Source organism: Physella acuta, unplaced genomic scaffold (genome assembly GCF_028476545.2).
Source record: "Physella acuta isolate Inbredline_101_S28 unplaced genomic scaffold, ASM2847654v3 ptg000398l, whole genome shotgun sequence".
Classification (NCBI taxonomy): Eukaryota; Metazoa; Mollusca; class Gastropoda; family Physidae; genus Physella; species Physella acuta.
The window spans coordinates 555,858-576,184 of record NW_026731917.1 but is presented as its reverse complement, the minus strand read 5'-3'; the positions used below and the strand labels follow the sequence as shown (position 1 = coordinate 576,184).

Here is a 20,327-nt window from a genome sequence, read left to right as displayed (position 1 = left end):
AATGTTTCATTATAATAACGGTAACTTTTAAAATAAATAACAACTCCAATATTTTTTCATCAAAAAACTATTTATAGTGACATTTCTTTTATTATTAATTGCTCTAAACCTGATTAATAAGCTGATATGCTCATAATTACTAGAAACTTTGCAGTTAATTCCGTTGGGAAAATCTCTCATAACCCATTCATAAGACAATTTTTTGTCTTGTCATACTTATGAACAAATGTACAAGTTTTGAAATACAGTTTATAACAGTAATTGTAGCTTATACATTTTAATTATTTTTTTTTTTTGCTGTAGGAAGAGAAGTGGTTTGCTCTACCTGATGATAATAAATTCTGGAAAATGAAATGCATTGACCTCCCTGTTGGCAACATCACCATATCATTTCTTGCTCACAGAGGTTCCTATGCCAATGCTATCATTGCTGTTGATGACATTTTACTTCTCACTGAGAGCTGTGATAGTCATGTTACTGGTAAGTTATTTGTTGTTCAGTCAGATCACAATTTTGAGTCACATCACAATTCTGATGAGTCAGATCACAATTTTGAGTCACATCACAAATCTGATGAGTCAGATCACAATTCTGATGAGTCACGTCACAATTTTGAGTCAGATCACAATTCTGATGAGTCATATCACTATTCTGATGAGTCACATTGCTATTCTGATGAGTCAGATCACAATTCTGAAAACATTCCTTTGCACCCTATTTAACTGAAAAACAGAAAACCATGAAACAAATCGTTCCCCTATAAAATCACTCTAGACAAAGCTACCCTGGGTATTTAGTTCCAGCCAAGCAAAAATAAGAAAGTTGATCTGTTTGCAATGTTTAAAATAATCCTGACATTAAGAAATACCAGACACTATGGCCTTGGTAAATTTACCATCAAATAATGTAGCTACCCTTATTGTTCAAGTTATATCAATGGTGAAAATGAAAATATACATGTGGGAAGGGTCATGGTCACCTCAGTGTGGCTTTTTAATTTTTTAAAGTGTTTACTTCTATCTAAATATAATGTTTAGACACAAAACTAGACTTCTATGCTGAAGTTGAAATTTTGTTGAAAACTGTGTTTATAGATGGTTGATTTGCTAATACTTTCTGGTTCGCTTATTTTAATGTAGTCAAGCAGAGAAGCTGAACAGACAGTGAGTTAAATTCCTATTGACAAACATACAGCATGGTTTTCTTTTACTTTTATCTTGTTTTGGATTTATCTCTCTGCTAAACACCAAGCATGGGACCACTGTCATGAAATTATGTACAAACTAAATTTTGTTAACTTTTGTGTGGATGGTCAGATTTATTATTTACCTCATTATTGAGATTTTTTAAATTTTAATTTTAAATTATTCTATTCTCTCCATACTCTTGCTTATATTGTCAGTTGGTTTTCATATGATAGAAATTGATATTGATGTAAACTGTTAAATATTAAACTATTTATGGAAAGTTCTAGTACAGAAATAATTGCAAATAATATAAAATATATGGGAAGGGGTGTAGAACTCTGACCAGTTGTACATAAGCCTCTAGAAGGATGGTGTTGATCACTGGGTTGATAGAAGATTCCCAGTAAATATCCCCCCCCCCCCACCTGAATCTGACCACAAGGAATGGGGTCTGCTGGTTTTGAACATGACAGTTCATGGGACAAGTGAAGTAGAGTTCAACTGTTCCTGTGACCTTGGCATATGAAAGGATGGTGTGGTCAACACTGCCCAGCCGACTTACTTTCCCTAACATGATTTAGGTACTCATCGAGTTGGATGGAGTTAAATAAAAATGCGGCTCATGCAGATGACCTATAGATCACTTTCTATATACTGCACCATTAGTTGTATTAAAACAAAATTGTCATATTAGGGTGGCTTCACTGTTGTTTGTGAAGTAAAAAATAGGATGAATTGAAACCTGTTTTTACCTCTTTATTTTTGTTTTAATCCCTCTAGGTGTGAGGATTGCAAGTGCTCTACCTCAAGGTAAGACCAGGTTTTTTTTTAACAATAAAAATATTAACACTAATGAGCAGTAGAAACATTTGCTAGTTTAGAACTTAAATATTGTAGTTGCAGGCCAGAAATTGTCAACATTGCACACTAACTGCTGTTCAAGTTTTTGTTGAGGGATTATATTGTCTTTCACGACTATGTGACACAATATCTTAAATTGCAAGACTCTTTAAAATCATTATCAAATATAATTTTTGTACACACAAAAAAGTATTAACAGTTTATAAGGTAGCATAATAAATTTCCCTGAACTAATTTAAATGAAATGATTTCAGCCGTAGTCTGCCCTGAAAGCAAAAAGCCTTGTAGAAACAACATGTGTTTGGACATCAGTCTCTTCTGTGATGGTGTGTTAGACTGCCTTGATGGCTATGATGAACTCAACTGCACCAAATCATAACATTTGTGATGGAACCCTAGACATAGTGTTGTAGATTTGTTAGCAAACATGTTCCACATATAAATATTTATTACAAATGTACTGAATAGCAGTAAACTCTAGCTGCCTGTAGACAGCATTTATTGTTCATAGTATACATTATCATGTTTTATAATTTTAATATATACTACAAATGTTTGTTCTGTTATTTGTTAACTTGCAGCATTATTTTTGTAATTTGTTAACATTTATTCATGCAGTAGTTGTTTTTTTTTTCTTGTACTTCAAAAGTTTAGTAGTCTTCATCAACAATTTAGTGCTGAAAAATTCTTTATTCAAGCTAGTCAAAAATACTATCTGCTGTGTAATGCTTTTTTATTTCACTCTATTTTTTTGAGGACTGTTACTTCTATTGCTAAATTTACCTAAAGACATTTGCACACTTGGCAGTGAAAGCTAAATATTCCGTAAGGCGGATACATTTAAGATAGCTGCCCAACCAGATTACATGACAAAATGAAACTGTTTATGTTTTTGTAAGACTTCAGAAGATGCCATAACTTGTACATAGATCAATGTCAAATACAGTGGTGCTCAGGGGAGGTGATACTGTATATTAGTTCAAATGTGCCTTTGGTGGAGACAAATCAGAAATATTTTTGCTTGTAGCATTGAAGATCTATATTGATATATCATATGAAAGTATGATAGCGTGCATGTGAAAACTAAGATGTATATGAATATATCAAATGACTAAATACAAAGTATGATAGTATGCCTGTGAAAACTAAGATGTATATGAATATATCAAATGACTAAATAAAAGAATGATAGTATGCTGTGAGAATTAAGTTTATTGAATGACTGCCTAAATGGTAATTTATAAAATAAAATATTTGAGTAACTGTACCAGTTATTACCCAAATATTACAAGCCTAAAACATTTTTAAACCAAACTAACATGGTGAATGAAAACTATAACATAATATTAAAGAATTTTTCCATGTATAGTTATTTAATATAAAAAAATGATTGTACATAGTTACTGTTAAATAGCAATGCAAATAATGTTTTGTGATGTATTTATATAAAATATTGTTGTATATATTGTAAAATAAATTCCATCTTCATACAATTGTGATCTTTGATTTAGTTGCACCATAAAGCCTCATGTTACTAATGTCTTTTTATTGTTAGGGAGCTACAAACTTACATATCTTAAAAAGTGCTATGCAGCTTTCATTGACATTTTTTAAAACTCTTTAGCTGTGCTGAAACATCTGGGGTTTTTTTTTTTTTTAAAAGTGCTGGTAATAATTTCAATTCTTATAATTATAACTATGCCAGCAGAGTTGAAATAAAATTTGTTTTACTGATCTTCAACACAAATCCTGGCAGTAAAGTAGTATTAGCCATAAAACCTGAACAAAATAATTTCAATAAGAATGAAAAATTTAGTAGCTTTTTTCTTTACCAACAAAGTTATTGATGCAATTTTTTATCAGCATAAAGCAATGTTTATAGTTTAATTATTTAACAAACAGATTAGTATTCATTTTATATTTAGTACGCAAGATACCATTATAACATTTTGTAATTCATCATTACATCTTTAGATGCTGTACATAAAAAATTAAATGTATTTTGTAAATACTTACTACTACTAGGTTATTTAACTTTGTTTTTTATTATATTGAGAGCCAGCTGAGAGATGTAATGATAGAACGTGTGCATATTAATTTTTTCTTAACTAATGTATAATTCTGCTAAATCATGGGAGCAAAATAAAATATCAATTCTTTTTTGTTGTTTTTTTTGTTATTAATAGTACCTAACTAGCGTAACACCTCATTCTGATGAAAAAGTTTGTTGCAAATGGTGTAGAAAACAGGTTCCCAATCTATAGGTTGCTTATGGTTTATTTTAATTTCTTTTTTTTAGGGGGGGGGGGGGGTGTCTTGATGTAAAATAAGTTTAAATTGAGTTTCAAGTTTCTGTAGCAAAGGATCACAACTTGAAAGTCTGGTGACTTGTGGTGTAATGTGTCAGTTTATGGCAGATGTACCACCCTGCTGCAACTTGTGTTTGAAGTGGTGCAATTTTACATATACAGCTATAAGAATACATAGTTTTTGTCTCTGGATAGTTTAAAGTGACTAGTGATTTTTAGAAATGTAGATCATTAGCTATTTTTTGACTAATTATAAAATATAGGCAAGAGCCAATATTTTTGGTTTATTAGGGGAAAAGCACTGACAGTTTGCAAACCACAAGTGGAGAGACTGGCAAGATGTGAATGTTCAAACCTTCAGGGGCCACTCAACCTAGTGTTGTATATTGACATTTCCATTATGTTTAAAGTTTTGAATTTTTATCAATTTATATACGATTAAATTAAAAGCTATTCTTGCATGATCAGAAATGAAATTTGGAAACAATTATGAGTGGGTGCATCTAGTGTGATTAAATGTGTGCTTTGGACAAAGAATATTTTAAGTCAATCAATATACTTTTAGGGGATAATCTGTGAGATCATAATGCTGGACTTCCACTAAACAAAAGTAAACAAAATGCAATCAGTTTTTAAAACATTTTTTATTTAAAAATAAAAACAATGTGACTCATCTGCAAATTGAATACAGCAGACAATGAATGTTTATACTACTAAGACTAAGCTCACTCACCTGAAAGTTATTAACACAAAACATACTACTCAAAAAGTATTTTGCTTTGTTGAAAAAATATAGACCAACAAGCTAAAAATGTACAGAAAACTATACCTTTCGAACATAAAACAAGTTTGGATTACAAAGACTATTGAATTACATACAGGCAAATAAACCATTTAACCTCACTTGTCAGATTACAAAAGAAATGAAAGTAGTATTGTTTTTTTAAATGACAAATGTTTTTGTACAAAAGCATTAAAAAATATCTCCATCATCAGGAGCATCAAGATCTGTATACTGAATCAGCTGCCGAGGATCAGATCGACGATACGGTCTTGTTGCTCCGCCAAAATTTGCCCTCCTGAATGTATCAGGGGAAGGTCGACTATCACGGACTGTAAAAGGGCTCTGATAGGCTGAAATATGAACTTTTACCTAAGTATTTTTTGAAAAATGAAAGATTTTCATATTTAAGGAAAATATAAGTTTATTTATATTTTTATCATCGTTAACCATTTTTGACAATTTCTGAATAAAGTTATTAATTATTGTTTCAAAAATAAAAAAGTAAAAGAAAAGCTACTTAAAATGCCTTAAAATTGAATTTGATTTTAATAGTAATGTGAATTATTCAAGTATAGAGATATTGTAAAAGCAGTCCAATGACTGTTGATTTCTTTTAAGAATTTTAAAACGTGTAATTGGAGGCGGCTTTTTTTAAACAATATTTTTTGTTGATATCACTGACGTTATCTGTTTATTATTTAGCTATTCAAATTAAAAAAATAACAGATCATCTTCCTGTAATAAAGCTACCTCAATCCAATTGATATTTTCTCTAATACAATATTTACTAAATCATTTTATTGATTAAAACAGAAGATTTCAGACAAATTTCTTAAACCTGACAAAATTTTCCTATAAAATATTATAGATATTAAAAAATATTAAGGATCAAATCAATGTGAAGAAAAAAATTTACCCCCAGCACCATTAGCTCCATACATGGGTCTTGCCATTCCATAACCACCCATGCTACCTGGTGAAGTGTAGCCAAATGGATCTGTGCGCTGTGCTACGGGAGCCTGAGGCTGGGGAGATGGGGCTGGTGGTGGTGGTTTGGGTCTGCTGCTTGGATGCTCAGGTAAAGATGGTCGTTTAGGATCCACAAGATAGTTGTTAAAGAACTTGACCTAAAAGTTAACCATAAGCTATAGCAATTGTGTGGACCAAATCTAAATCATTAACTGTATATATGATATGCCTATCTAGGAATAGTACAGTGACAATAAAAAGAACGAACCTCTTGCTTAACCTCATCAATTTTCTCCTGGTGCTTGTTGAAAATGTGTTTCCTAACAAAGTCTGGTCCTTTGAATTTCTTACCAGACAGCGGACAAAGCCATTTGTCTTTAGACAACTCCTGAGTATTGGCTTGAACAAACTTTTCTACTTCTGTACATAAAGTTAAGGTCAACATGTTTAGCATTCAAAACCTTAAGATACTTACAAAGTAAAATTACTATCAACATGCTTAGTATTTTATTAACTTCCAAGTATTCTTAAAATTAACTTGTAATCAAGTATAAACTAAAACTATGACTTTATAAGAGAAAACCAAGGATATAAATCTGGATCTTTCTTGCCCAGCTGGGTGGCATCTGTATCAGGAATTTGTTGGGAAGCCTCAAGAAAAGGTTTTAGTTTCTTCTCAAAACTGCTCATCCATTCATTCACTGAAATAGTTTTTTAAATCAGTATTATCACACAGTTCTAAATATATTAAAAAAGTTAACACACAAGTGAAATTGGAAACATTTTGAAATCTCACCATCATTCTGTGTTAACTTTGCAGTAGGTCCTGGTGGTGTTCCTCTAGCATGCATTATACCACATCTATGGGGCATTTCATCCTCGTTAGGGTATTCATTAGCACTATAGTAGTCAATGGAATGGACCAGCCTCAAATACAAAACCATGCGATCCACAGCCTGGTCAAGAGATGGTTACAAGCAGAATAAAACAAACATCCATTTCATAAATACAAACTTTGTACATTTTATGTCACATTTTTTTATACCTGTGCTAATGATTCATCTTTCTCCACACAGATTTCAGGGTTTACATCTTTTTTGTCCTCATCTGAGCCACCTAACAAAATTTAAAAAATAAAACCTTTTTAAATTTTTAACTATGGTCAACAAATTAACAGCATTACATTCAATTGGTGTCAAAATAAACAAAAAACTTTGGTCTTGTGGCAACTTACCCATAAGTTCATCTTCTTCAAAGCTGCCTTCTTCTACAAGAAAATCTGTAATATTTTTCAGCACAGGGTTTTTAGAGACAAACCCAAACTCTTGCTGTGAAAGAACAATTACAGTAATTTATATTGGCTAAGAACAATATATCTCTGAGTATAAATCTATGGTTATCCCTCTATTCAAATGCTTGCAGTAACACACCAACCTCTTTTTCATCATCTTTCTTTTCTTCTTCTGGATCATTCCAAAGTTTATACTTTTTATCCAAGATTTGGATGATCTTAGCTGCCATTTTAATGTCATTTCTCATTACTTGCTTATGAATAGTGATCCCATTCGCTGCTCTAATCCTCTGTTTCAACTCTCTGTTTAACGTGGCTCCAAGTTCATAATCCCTCAACTGTTACAGATTAGTTAACTAAATTACTCAACCTCATTATGTTACAAATAAAAACAATGAAAGAATAATGTTCAAATATTAAACAGCACTTAATTTAAGTAAAGTATTTAGAAAGTAGTGGTAAAAATCTTACTCTGATATTGTTTAATGCCCAACAAACTTCTTTTATATTACATTCTTTGGAGAATGTTACCCAGCCACGTCTAAAAAAGCGTCTTTCAGGCTGAGGATCCTGTAATGCTACACGTTTGAATCCTGGGTATCTCCGACATAGCTAAAAGAGAAAAATGAAATTTAGCTCAACTGTCAAGTCATACATTTTTAAGATAGCAGACTAACCAAACACTTCCATCACTAATTCTCGCAAAGATGTTAGTAGCAAAAATAAGAGTTAAAAAAAGTAGCTTACTGCTTCAACTTCTTGCTTTGTTATAGTAGGAGCTAAATTTCTTAAAAATATGGAATTGGTTCTGTGCAATGGCCTTGGTTTTATTTCCACTATTTCTTCTTTCTCTTTTGATGTTTCTGCAGCATTGTCCTTTTCTTTATTATCTTCACCTTCAAATAAAATGTAATCAAGTGTAGGAAATGATCAAGGGTAGGCAATGATCAAGGGTAGGCAATGATCAAGTTTAGGCAATGTACACTTTAAAAAAAGACAATATGATTTGTCAAATTAATTAGAAATGGTTATAAGACTTTAAATTGCATACTTTCAGTAACTTTTTCTTTATCTGAGATATCCATTTCAAGGCCCGCTGGACTTGGATTATCATCCAACCCTATTGAAGAATTTTTTTACAAAATTTAGCAGCATAGCAAAGAATCAGAATAAACAAGAAAATCATGTGAATAAGACATTTAAAACAAATCTTCACATAAGATAGATAATCATCAAATTCTTGGACTAATAAATATAACTACTGTGTGTGGCCAAATGCATAACCACCTTAACTTAAACGCTAAGTCAGGAGCCCTATGAGGGCTGGGCTATTACTTAATTAAACTTTCATGTACAAGTAAAGGCTTGGTTTGTACCACAGTGGTAATATTATGATTAACTTTCTCTGTACAGTTTAGTTTAGTTAAAAAATTTGTTTTAAAAAATCCATAAAAAGTATTTACCATCAGTTGCTTCCATACCTGGTGGTGCAGGCTCTGGATCTGAATCAGATTCTGACCCAGAATCACTATCAGTTTCATAGCTGTAATCTGACTTCTTTCTCATGCTCTTCTTTTTCCTACGCTGTGCCTGCAGGTAGAAATTTACATTATTTTAAAAATGATTCAAGCTACTTCAACATGAAACAAGTGTAATAAGAAAGTAGACCTTGATTTACCTTAGCTTCAGCAGCAGCCTCCTCTTGCTGTTTCTTGTATTCTATGGCTTTTTTCTTCAGTTCTTCCTGTTCTGGGCTTATTGATACTTCTAATGTAGCCTACAAGCAGTTTCATATACAAGTTATTCTCAAAAGCTACATTTTTTTCATTGCAAGACAATGACTAATGTAACAGGTTTTAAATTAACACCTTACATCTTTTGGGTTTTGATTTTTCTCCTGATCTGTGTCCTTTTCTTCGTCATGTTTATCACTGTGGGAAAACAAAATAAGAGGAAGTTGTAGACAACAGACACAAAAATAGAACACCTATGGAGTGATTTAACTCTTTAGCCTTAATAATATTAAAACTGGAATAACTGCATAATTAAACCATTTCCAGCTTGTCTGGTAAATAAATATAAAACAAATATTTTCATATATCAATCTTCAGCTTTAGACCAATTTTTCACTAAACCTGAAGCAAATCACCTTTTAATGTAGCAAAAGTGGATCAAGAGATGCAACAAACCAAAAAAACACAACCTTTATATAAATAATTCATAATGTATGTATACACAACCTGCCCAATTGATTAATAGAGATCCCATTTGTTAATTGGATAATTTAGTAACTTCCAGTAAAAAAAAGAGAGAAAAAAATTCATCTATGTACTGCATTTTATGACACCCAATCACCATAATAAACTATTTTTTTACAAAAAGAGAGTATATTGAATACTGTTAAATTATGTAGAGTTATTACAGGCAAATAATTATTCTGCCTGTTTAAAATATTATTTCAAAGATGTTTTTAAAGTTTTAAAGGCTGGAGTTTGTGAAATTTTAGACTAAGTAAAACAAAACAATTTACTTTGAATCACTTAATTCACCATCTTCCCCATCTGTTTTCTTTTCACTGAAATTATAGAAACATCTGTCAGCATTTTAAGTATTTTGCCTTATTAATACTTTTTATGGTTTCATAAATGTATCTGATGGCTATTTTCAGTTTAATTCTAATGGCAGAAATTCACCATCTATTTTTTAACATTTCTCATTAAAGTATTGACTTAGAATTTAGTGGTCAATTTCAAACTATTGACTTTTCTTGCTCTGAATTTAGTTGTTTGTGTATTTCAGAGTACTGACTTCTCTCTGTATTTAGTTGTTTGTTTGTCTATTTCAGAGTATTGACTTTTAGTTAGTTTACCCATTTCAGAGTATTGACTTTTTTCCTCTATATTTAGTAGTTTGCAATTTTTAAATGCTTATCATCACTAAAAATATGTATTTTTAAATTGTACTTCTACTAATTGAATTCTCTTTATAGTTTGCAGATAACTAGTTAGCTTCAATATTTAAATGAACTTGAGAAACAAAGTAGTTATTATCCAATGTTTTTTTTTATATTGCTGAATGGTTCTTTATTATATTTAAGCCATTTGAACTTCCTTACTTTTTTACTGGTGTAGCAACAGGTTCAGTGTTATGGGCAGGATGATCAGTGACTTCATCGAGTGGGTTGTCCAAAATAGTGAGATCCAAATCATTTCCACCCTCCAGTAGAATGACAGCTAAAAATACATCAACAATTTAAAGGAAGCTGCTGTTGATTCAATATTTGTTCAGTAAAATTGATCATTATAAACCCTTCACAAAATTTCTTGTTTTTCGTCATGATGGGTTTCTTGCACTTTTGGATACTTTGTCCATTTTTGTATATAGAAAATAATAACTTTAAAGAAAAAAAAATATTTTATGTGTTTGAATTACGATTTTTATGACCCTATTAATTAAAAATAATCAATTTTTCCCAATCTTACAAGCTCTTTATGAAAAGTTTTATATCCGTCATTATATGTATTGGTCATTATATTGTATTTGACATCATTGGAAAGCTGGATTTCTCATGTATTTAATAAACTTAATTTCCTACATCTCGGAAACACCCAAAGCTTACAATCGGCTTTGCAGTTTACACAGATATGGTACTTTCCTGACCTACTTTTCGTTACTTTTGGCTGTTTTTCTCAGTTCGCAGGTTTTTAACACTAAAAAGCCTACTACTTTTTTATTTATTAAACAATGCCAACCATATTTTCAGTAAACGTTCTTTATGCAAAAATACAACTTTTGTCACGAGGGAATTGTGATTGCTTTCATAGAAAAAAAGTATTTGGTAATTAATATGCACATTTTGAAACTTTTGAATACTAAAAAAGGTACGATTTTTTAGACCTTGTAAAATTCTTACTAGTAATTATTTCAAAAAGTTGTTGTGACAAAAGTTTTAATATATAGTGAAATATAAGCAGTTTAAATTTGATTGCTATAGATGCATAAATAAAAAAGCCTTAGCATTTTTAAAAGTACCGAAAAATTCAAAATGGCGGAGGTTTTTTGGTTTCCATGACAACCAAAATTGTTTTCGACCTTTTTTTTTGCTGTTTAATACTTACTTTTATATGCCAAATATGATTAAAGTATTCAAAAGGCTTTAGATCTTAAACTGTAAAAAATAGAAAAAAACATAGCATATCCCCTTAAGAAACACAAACCAATCAAGTTTAGTCGTCAGCTAGACAGGTTTTTTTAACAATCGCTAAATTAAACTACATCTTAGTTTTGCATTTAAACACTATTTTCTTTGAGAAACTAGTACAAAAAATTCTATGGCCCTTAAAATAAACATGAAAATGTAGCGGGTGGGGGTGGGGGGGATTAATTTTAATTACATTTGACCAAGTAAAAAAAAAATCATTCTAAAAACTGAACCAAACTTTTTAAGTTAAACATTTTGATACAAGCAAAACAGAATTTACCAGCATCCATTATTTTAACCAGTGGATCAGTACACTCCACATCCACAGAAACAGTTTCAAAAAACTTCTTTTCTCTCAGTGTTTCAAAGACCTTCTTTCTCGTTTGAAGTGCGTCTCTGATCTCAACTTGCCTTTTTTCACATTCTTCAGGGTGATACTTAGACTTGAACCTGAAGGACAAGGAACTAATTCAATCTACTGTGTCAGGATTAGCATAAAGAATACTGATACAAATGATGCAGGATTCAGCTGAATGAGATTTCTAAAAATAATAACATGACCATACTAAACAGTGGTTCCCAATCTCATCAATTCAATACTGGATATTCATTTTCCAAAAGCACTATTGTTACTTCAAGCAAAGTGTGCAACATAAGGAAAACAAGACTAGCAAGGTAGTGGGATTGGGAATCAGTGCTTTACTAATGAGACAAAACCTACACATCAATCTGAAGAAAAAATAATGTCTAGTGCACACGTGCTATCAGCTGAATGGCAGGATGGAGTGTCAAGTAGCTTCAGATGATAACATACCTCAAGTAACAGATGGACACAACAAAAACAAGACAAACCACCTGAATCTATACCTTAAGCCCAGTTGATTACTCCACCTCTTTGTTATTCCTTTCACATTATTTCATAATGAATTTATACACACTGAATTCTCTCCACTTGACATGAGAAATCCAGGAAAAAAATTACTCCCGAGTTATAGTAGCTAGAAACTGCCTAAAACTTTGAAAAATCTAAACACTGCATTGTGCGCAGTGTGCCCTAACACTACCATTGTAAGTACGAACAAGACTTTGGTTTATTCTCTCCACCACTGTTGAACAAGAGATATGCATTATTACAAAGCTGATGAAATGAACTGAAGAACATTTCCAGACTTTTCATTGTTTTTTTTAAATGATCATGATAACTTCAGTTCATTTCAATCAGAGCAAAAAGCAGTCTATCACAATAAACAGAAAAGGTTAAGTTTTATACTCAACATGTTACTTAAGACATCTTTTTTCAGTGAACAACTAGAAAGAATCTCAAAACTATGTGCTTCTAAGTATTTTAATAATGAAATACATCTGAAAGCCTAATAACAAAGCATATGGTTTTGAAAGAAACCTTACCACTCTTCATCTTTGTGAGCCAAAAAAAATTCATTGATTTGTTGCCGCTTGAAATCTAACTTGTAATCATCAAACAGCTTAATGGCTTCATCCTGAGATATAGTGTCATCTTGCTTACTGAGAAACTGTTTGAAAGTCATCATGGGAGGTTGAGTTGGATAATCCGCATCCCTGGAGAAAATATTAGATTATTCAACATTCTAAATGTCAATTACAAAAATGTAATGGGTAAGCTAAAACATTTTGAAATAAGAAAACAATCCTACTAACCATTACAAAAATTAATCGGTACGCTAAAACATTTTAAAATAAGACAACAATCCCACTAACCCAATATCTCTGCGTTGGTGCGTTAAAACATTTTAAAATAAGAAAACAATCCCACTAACCAAATATCTCTGCATTGGTGCGTTAAAACATTTTAAAATAAGACAACAATCCCACTAACCCAATATCTCTGCGTTCACCAAAACCACCACGATCTGGAGGCCCATTACTGACTTCCATGCCTCTGGGATTCCAGTTTGGCCTGTCCATGCCAGGGGGTCCATTGCTAACTGTAAATGGGCTTTCATATGCTCCAGGATAGCCCCCTTCAAAATCATCTCTCCTCATGCGTTTAGCTGGGTGTGGGTTTGCATCATATCGACCAGGACTGTAACGTTCTCTGCGTCTGTCATCATAAGGTCTAGTATACATGTCTCTCCTGTCTCGCATATTACTTCCCCTGCCTGGCCACATGTCTCGCCTCATTCCTCCTCTGTGAACAGAAATGTTGCGGCTCCTACTTGATTACAGCAGAAATAAAAAGTCTGCTAGCCTGGTATTTAGCTTTCTTAAAACTTCATCAACGTGCAGCATTAAAAATCAAACACTGCATAACAGAACCAGCAATAACTAATTTAAAGTTTTAATACACACACAAATGTAAACCTGTTAATTATCTACATTCAAGCATTAAAAGTTTGTTTTAAGACTACTGCAACTAATAGGTATTAGAAGGAGAATTTTCACTACACTCAGAGTCTGCTCCTTTTTTAGTAGACAACATTACACAAAGGGCATCACAATTTTAAAGAGACAGGGGTCTCAAACACACAACCCACCTGTGTCCAAAACATCAAAAGTATGAACACCATACATTTTTGCTAAGAAATACTAAGCTCCACAAAATGTAATTGAACTACCATAATTTGACTTATGAAAGAGATAACAGATGGTGAGCTTACTATTGTAGCAAGTGAATTAATTTTTCTTATTAACAATTTAATGGTTCTATTTTTTTTAAATATATTTCCAATAAGGTTACCATTAACAGTAGCTGTCAGAAGTGATTAGCATTTCTTTAAACATACAAAAAAATGTGTGGTTGTTAGCATTCTCTTTTAGTCCTCACTTTTTCAAGTTTTTCTATGTACTGGCTTAGATCAAACAGTCAAACCAAAGATTCATTTTTTGTTACCCTAATGTTGACTGTTTTATCCTAATAGAAACTATAAACTAAATTTAGCAATATAGCTGTATTGATAAACATTTTTGAAAAAATTATAATTTTTAATATATAATAATAAATTGGAGAATGTGTTTGTCTTAATGCATAATCATAGTGAGGCATTTTCCCCAGCCATGTGTAGTGTAGGCTGTTAAAAAGGTTTGAGACCCCTAATTCAAGATCAAATTTTTAATTTTGAAAATAAACACAAAGCAATACAATTTTTTTAAAACTGTAAAACATCTCAATTGGCACCATATTGAAAAGATCAATAAAAACTGTTATAAAAAATTAACTTGAATTTAATAATAATGCGTCAAGTTCATTAAAAAAGCCATAATGCAAGCATCCTTTGATAAAACAGGTAAACCTATCATCAGACAAACATTGCTTGTAGCTAAGTATACACATGTATAAATTAAACTTTCTAAAAAAAAAAGCTTTTTAAATCAAATGTGTAAAAAAAATAGTGTCTCTATTTTTCTGAAAATTTTCCCCCATAAGTATTTGATGCTTTGTAATAAACTTTTTCTATAATTTGAAATGGCTATTTTATTTATAAAAGTGAGTACGATCCATGACAGCTAGAGGTGACAATCATACTCACGAGTTGCCCCGCCACCCTCGTCTGAAATAACAGAAAGAGGTATTATGGGGCATTGGCGACAATTGCATAATAGATAACAAAATTGATTCGTGCATTTATGCAACTAGAAGATTTTTATATCTTCCAACACAACTTGCAAAAATTAAGCGGTATATATGTTTAACTCTCTCCTAAGGGAAAAAACTTGTAGGCATCAGTTTTCAATCATTTAAAATGGAGAAAGCCACTAATAGAAATCTTGTATGTCATGTGTTTTCAAATTATCAGAATGGAATGCCTTTTGTACATTTTAGATTGTTACCTCTTGTAGTTTACGATTTGATAAATAAGTGACATAACAGACACACCCTTTACTTGTTAGTTTAAGAAATGAACAGCCAAGAATTAATGCAGTGATAAAAAAAATAATTATAATTTTCAGCTAGTGTTTTTAAAATGTATTCAAATGAACAATAGAGGATAAATGGGCTAAAGCTGAGACACAAGCTACCAGAATACCCAAGTTATAACAATGATGCTGCACTAGAGAGGTGTGCTCATGTAACAGACTAAGCAACCAAATATTTATCTTTCTTAAAAACAATATTTGAAAAAAAATAATAGGATAATTCAGTAATGGTTTATTATACCAGAATATTTTTTTAAAATTATTGCAAGGAAAAACAATATTAATCCCCTTCCCTCAGAGAAATAAAGATTGTAAAAAAATGTACTTACTGTCCTCTCACAGATGGTCTTCTAAAACATAAGAGAAAAAAACAGTGGCTTTGTAAATTAAGTTACATGCACATTTTTTAAAATTATATGATACAAGCTAGACAGTTTTTTTTTTGTAGTGAACAAGGTTTTTTTACATCATTAAATGAAAATAATATGACGAGTTGTATTTTTCCTTCAACAGAAAACAGTACAAAAAATGTGACAGATGTCATTTAAGAAATTGGGCTTTATTAGTTTTATCTGCAAACAAAAAATATTAGCTAGTTTCTTTTGAAGAAATCCAATTTTAACAAGAATGTTTTGGCAATCAATAATTTTTACCACATGGGTGTTACACACAATGAGAAGTATAAATTTACTTGAAAGCTATTTGAGTCCAATTTAATGAAATAAGTTTTCTTAAGATCTACTAAAAAAATTAATTAGGCCTATTTTCTTAATATAATAGAGGGGTTAACATATTTATTCAGGTTTTTAAAAAATGCTGAGGTCTTATATAAGCACTTTTTTGGGTGTAATAATTAACAACACATTTGGTAATATTTCTTAATTATTCTATCCTAGTATTTGCATTAAATACTGTTGTTGTTGGGGGAGGGGGAGTTTTTAAGCTTAACCATTTGGTTGATCTTTTAAAATTATACATTTAAACTCTTAACTGCAATCTTGATATTAATATAAACTAGGAATTAGGCCTACCTGTCATCCCAGTTTTCCCTACGTCTATCATCACTGCGACGTTCATAATCATTACGCTCTCTTCTGAACTTATCTCGTCCTTTTTTTCTTTCAAACTCATCATCACTATCAGCCATTTTTTACTTCAAAAACTGTATCTGTTGAGGTAGATGGAAGTTATGTTAGAATTACTAATTAGCTAGAACCTGAAGTTTTGATAGACTTACCTAGATTAACTAGTAACTTTAGTCAGTAGGTAAATATTAATTATTATTTATTAATGTACGGTGGTACCATTCATTAGTACAAATTAATCAACATAAATATTGAAGTTGTTTATGTTGGTTGATGTTTGCCTTGGGGCTTGAGCACCTTTAGACCTTTTAAGACCCAGAGTGACTTAGACTCTTAGAGCTAGTTAAGGCCACGTCGGGGGTTCTGCTAGGGATACAAAGGGTCGACTCAAAATATTGTACAAATCCTTCTTTGTTGGGGGATCGGAGGGGGGAATGCCCTTCCTTACAAAGAGATGCAACTCTTATCACTGATGGTGAGTAATGCAATAAAGGCTAGACTGTGTGTCACCAAAAATTAAAATGCCCTATCTATTAATAATCTAAGCCCCAAATGAGCCAGACGTATGGTTTAAAACCATCAAACTGGTTGATTAGAGATAGAATCTGGATCTCTACTCTCTAGTTCTAGTTTACATTGGTATTACAATTGTTAAAAGTTGAAATAAAAATAAAATACTTAAAAAAACTTTTTAAAAAACCACGTTTTTCTTGTGGACTAAAAAGTAGCAAATAAATTTTCATACATTTGATGACAAAAAACGTGGGTACGTTCACCATCAAATTTCCCGACCCATCTGCCCGACCCACGTTTTTTGTCATCAAATGTATGAAAATTTATTTGCTACTTTTTAGTCCACAAGAAAAACGTGGTTTTTTAAAAAGTTTTTTTAAGTATTTTATTTTCTCCTTTTTAGTCCGTTGCTACACATGAAAAACGTGGTTTTTAAAAAAGTTTTTTATATAGTTTATTTTCTACTTTATCTAATGACTTGATTAAGTATGACTTGACTAAGTGTTTATAAATACACGGACTAAAAATTTTGAGCGACCAGGATTCGAACCTGGGTTGTCGCGGCCACAACGCGAAGTACTAACCACTATTCGATCACGGCCAGCGCGCTCACATCGATTGGGGCCGAAGTAACTGTGTCAATAGGCATCCAGTCTAGTCGGTATCTTTAGAAATCATGTCCTCAATTTTATGGTCCTTGGGGCGTAATTAAATTAAGCTAATTACGGTCTCTAATTGCTAGTTTGTATGATTGCCTCTGAAATTGTTAGGCGAAAGTAGCCTACATGCCAAATTTCAGATCTATAGAGCAATCAGAAGTGGGCTAATTTTCGATGTCAATTTTAACAACAAACACACGCGAAGCTGAGTTAATAAAAACGTGTTAAAATAATTAGTCTAGGTCCCTTTGCTTACATTTTATTAATTTAGGCCATTTTAGCCAGGCCTAATCTTTCTAGATATATGACATGAAGCAGTTAGGCATACTGAATTAATAATTATGAATAGCTCCCAAAGGAAATAAGGCTTAATTTATAATTAGTAGCCTAATAATTAGGGCCTAAGCCTAAGGAGTTCCTTTTTTATTTCGAAGTGACTACTCAGAAGAAGATTTTTCTCCCCGATGTCTCCACTTAGTAGGCAAAAGATAGCTCTGCGCAGTGACCTATGGCTAGGGTTAGGCATTAGAGTTGGTGTTAGGGTTCTGCGGTTGTAAACAAACGCATACGCAGTACCACCAAAAAACATCGCTGCGATAGCAAGTCGTAGTTTCTCTCCATTGCGCATGCATATCTTTTTCCGGCTAGCATCGGCCTTTTTATTTAGGCCCTAGCTGTTTTGGTTGTTTTAATTCAATTCCAGTGTTAGGCCTTAAGTTTTATTTTGATTAAAATTGGCCTACTGTACTGACTGTAGACTGTAGGCTAGTACTAGATCTAGTGTAGGTGAACGGGAAGTCGCGAAGCAGTGAATAAATTACACTTTATTTTGTAAAATCACGATATAGCGTCGGAAATTATTGGGTAATGTTCGTTGAGTTTCGGTAACATTCGTTACTGTAAACCATAGTAGTTTATTTGACCCTTGAAAGAAAAATAAAGCCAAGTGCATTAAATTAATGTTTTAACTTAATTTAATGTTTAACTGACAAAAAATTAGCAACAATGGCCTAGTAAATCTAAATATTATTAATAAAGTCGAGTGTAGTAATTAATGTTTTTTTTTAAGAAACACAGAAAAAACCTGCAGAAGATTTACAATAATTACAACAACCAGCTCTAGTTCTGTTAGTAAAATAAGTTGATTAGATTTAGGTACTAAAGTTAAAAGTAGTAAGAAGAACTAGAATAATGTTTAGTAGCAGCAATAATTAGCGCATACACTTAAAATAATTAGAAATACAAAATAATTAGGCCCCTAGGCCTATTTAAATTGCAACTAAAATCAATCCTTGCACATTTTTAAACATTATCATTAAAAATAATATGGCGGCAAATAAATGATGGTTTACAGTATTTCTGGTGGTTTCCGGAACAGCTCGACAGACTACGCCACGGTTTTACTGTTTTTTACTGCTGTACATTTCCGGAATAAAATAATAACCGACGCTATATCGTGATTTTACCCTTTATTCTTTAACTTTATTAGACACATTACACACAATTTATTGAAGTTTCACATATCTAAACACTGTGGCGTAGCTAGGATCGTAAATAGGGGGGGTTCCAATTTTTACCCGTGGACAAACTTTCTATTTAATTGCACCCCCCCCCCCTTCCTCAAACTTTTGATTTGCACCCCCCCCCCCTCATACTTTATATATATATACCAAGGGGTCTATACTCTATGGGGGGGGGGAACCCCCCCCCCCTACGCCACTGACTAAACAGCACTAAATTTGATATCTAATAATAATATATTTAAATAGGCCTAGATCTATATCTTTTTATCTAGATCTAGCAAATCTAAAAATTTAGATTCTAGATCTCTAGATAGTGTAGATAGACTAGCTCTAGAACTAGATTAGATCTAACGTCTAGATCTAGTAGTGGGTGGCTATGCCGCTCGCTAAGCTAGTTACTAGACTCTAGTTACTAGAATCTAGTTAGATCTAGATTTAGTCATCTAGACTAGATCTAGTATTCTAGTGGCAAGTGCACCTTCCACCCGCTGTGACCATCACATCACGTGTGAATAAAGAAATTATTCAAACTCCAGATCGAGATTTCGTAAATAAATTGACAAAGAAGCTAATAGAAAGCGAAATCATGTAGATTCTACAGATCAATATCTTTAAGTTAAATAATGCAATCATAACTTAAAAAAAAAACAATACACACACCAATGATCACAACGAAATATCTTAATCCACTTCTACAACAATAAGGTAGCCATGTTTAAAATTACTTGAGTAGGTGGCGCTATAGTTCATAACTTCGCAAAATAAAAGGCCGCACAAACATGACAAAATCATTTTTAAAAGTTAGGTCTACAGCTTTAGATCTAGATTCTAGATCTATATCTATCCTAGATCTAGAATAATCTAGATTCTAGTTAGGCAAGAAAATGTATGTGGCAATGCCTTGTCTGTAAATATAGTCTCAGTTGCCCACCCCCATATAATATATATATATATATATATATATATATATATATATATATATATATATATATATATATATATATATATATATATATATATAAGTGGAAAAATCATTGTATTTGCAGTAAA

At 31.9% G+C, this 20,327-nt stretch overlaps 3 protein-coding genes across 14 annotated transcripts in view; 1 reads left to right on the top strand and 2 right to left on the bottom strand.

Annotated features, from left to right (window-relative positions):
• The window catches only part of LOC131942299 (uncharacterized), a 125,629-nt gene extending 121,420 nt beyond the window's left edge, over positions 1-4,209 (top strand). For all 8 annotated transcript variants that reach the window (XM_059302097.1, XM_059302098.1, XM_059302101.1 and 5 more), the window contains 3 exons: positions 304-481; positions 1,969-1,998; positions 2,304-4,209. In XM_059302097.1, coding sequence (XP_059158080.1) covers positions 304-481; positions 1,969-1,998; positions 2,304-2,428 — 333 coding nt within the window. In that variant the 3' untranslated portion in view covers positions 2,429-4,209. The remainder of the gene's footprint in view (positions 1-303; positions 482-1,968; positions 1,999-2,303) is intronic.
• Positions 4,210-4,983: 774 nt separating this feature from the next.
• LOC131942280 (serrate RNA effector molecule homolog) lies at positions 4,984-20,022 on the bottom strand. Of its 5 annotated transcripts, none has more exons than XM_059302062.1 (23): positions 19,938-20,022; positions 16,529-16,665; positions 15,827-15,847; positions 15,110-15,130; positions 13,459-13,770; positions 13,011-13,181; positions 11,884-12,053; positions 10,518-10,635; positions 9,933-9,977; positions 9,276-9,333; positions 9,081-9,179; positions 8,866-8,992; positions 8,454-8,522; positions 8,150-8,298; positions 7,874-8,014; positions 7,546-7,740; positions 7,346-7,439; positions 7,157-7,227; positions 6,908-7,067; positions 6,704-6,812; positions 6,380-6,533; positions 6,059-6,269; positions 4,984-5,492 (listed from the first exon to the last, which is right to left on the bottom strand). In XM_059302062.1, exons 2-23 carry the CDS (start codon positions 16,642-16,644, stop codon positions 5,332-5,334), a joined length of 2,772 nt encoding a protein of 923 aa, XP_059158045.1. In that variant the 5' UTR covers positions 16,645-16,665; positions 19,938-20,022; the 3' UTR covers positions 4,984-5,331. The 5 variants fall into 5 exon arrangements, with proteins under 5 accessions (XP_059158045.1, XP_059158048.1, XP_059158047.1 ...); XM_059302065.1 differs by having other exon boundaries at positions 8,884-8,992; positions 19,936-19,998; XM_059302064.1 differs by having other exon boundaries at positions 15,827-15,844; positions 19,936-19,998.
• The window catches only part of LOC131942279 (aspartyl/asparaginyl beta-hydroxylase), an 83,530-nt gene continuing 73,892 nt past the window's right edge, over positions 10,690-20,327 (bottom strand). Inside the window, exon 14 of the transcript XR_009386729.1 lies at positions 10,690-11,603. The gene's annotated coding sequence lies outside the window, so the exon portion shown is untranslated. The remainder of the gene's footprint in view (positions 11,604-20,327) is intronic.

Excerpts from the sequence above, each read along its gene's own strand:
- LOC131942280 (XM_059302062.1), bottom strand. The coding sequence starts at position 16,644 with ATGGCTGATAGTGATGATGAGTTTGAAAGAAAAAAAGGACGAGATAAG. Across the intron at positions 8,523-8,865 it reads AGGTATGGAAGCAACTGATG|GGTTGGATGATAATCCAAGT; the intron begins GTAAATACTTTT and ends ATTCTTCAATAG. Across the intron at positions 8,299-8,453 it reads TAAAGAAAAAGTTACTGAAA|GTGAAGATAATAAAGAAAAG; the intron begins GTATGCAATTTA and ends TTTTATTTGAAG.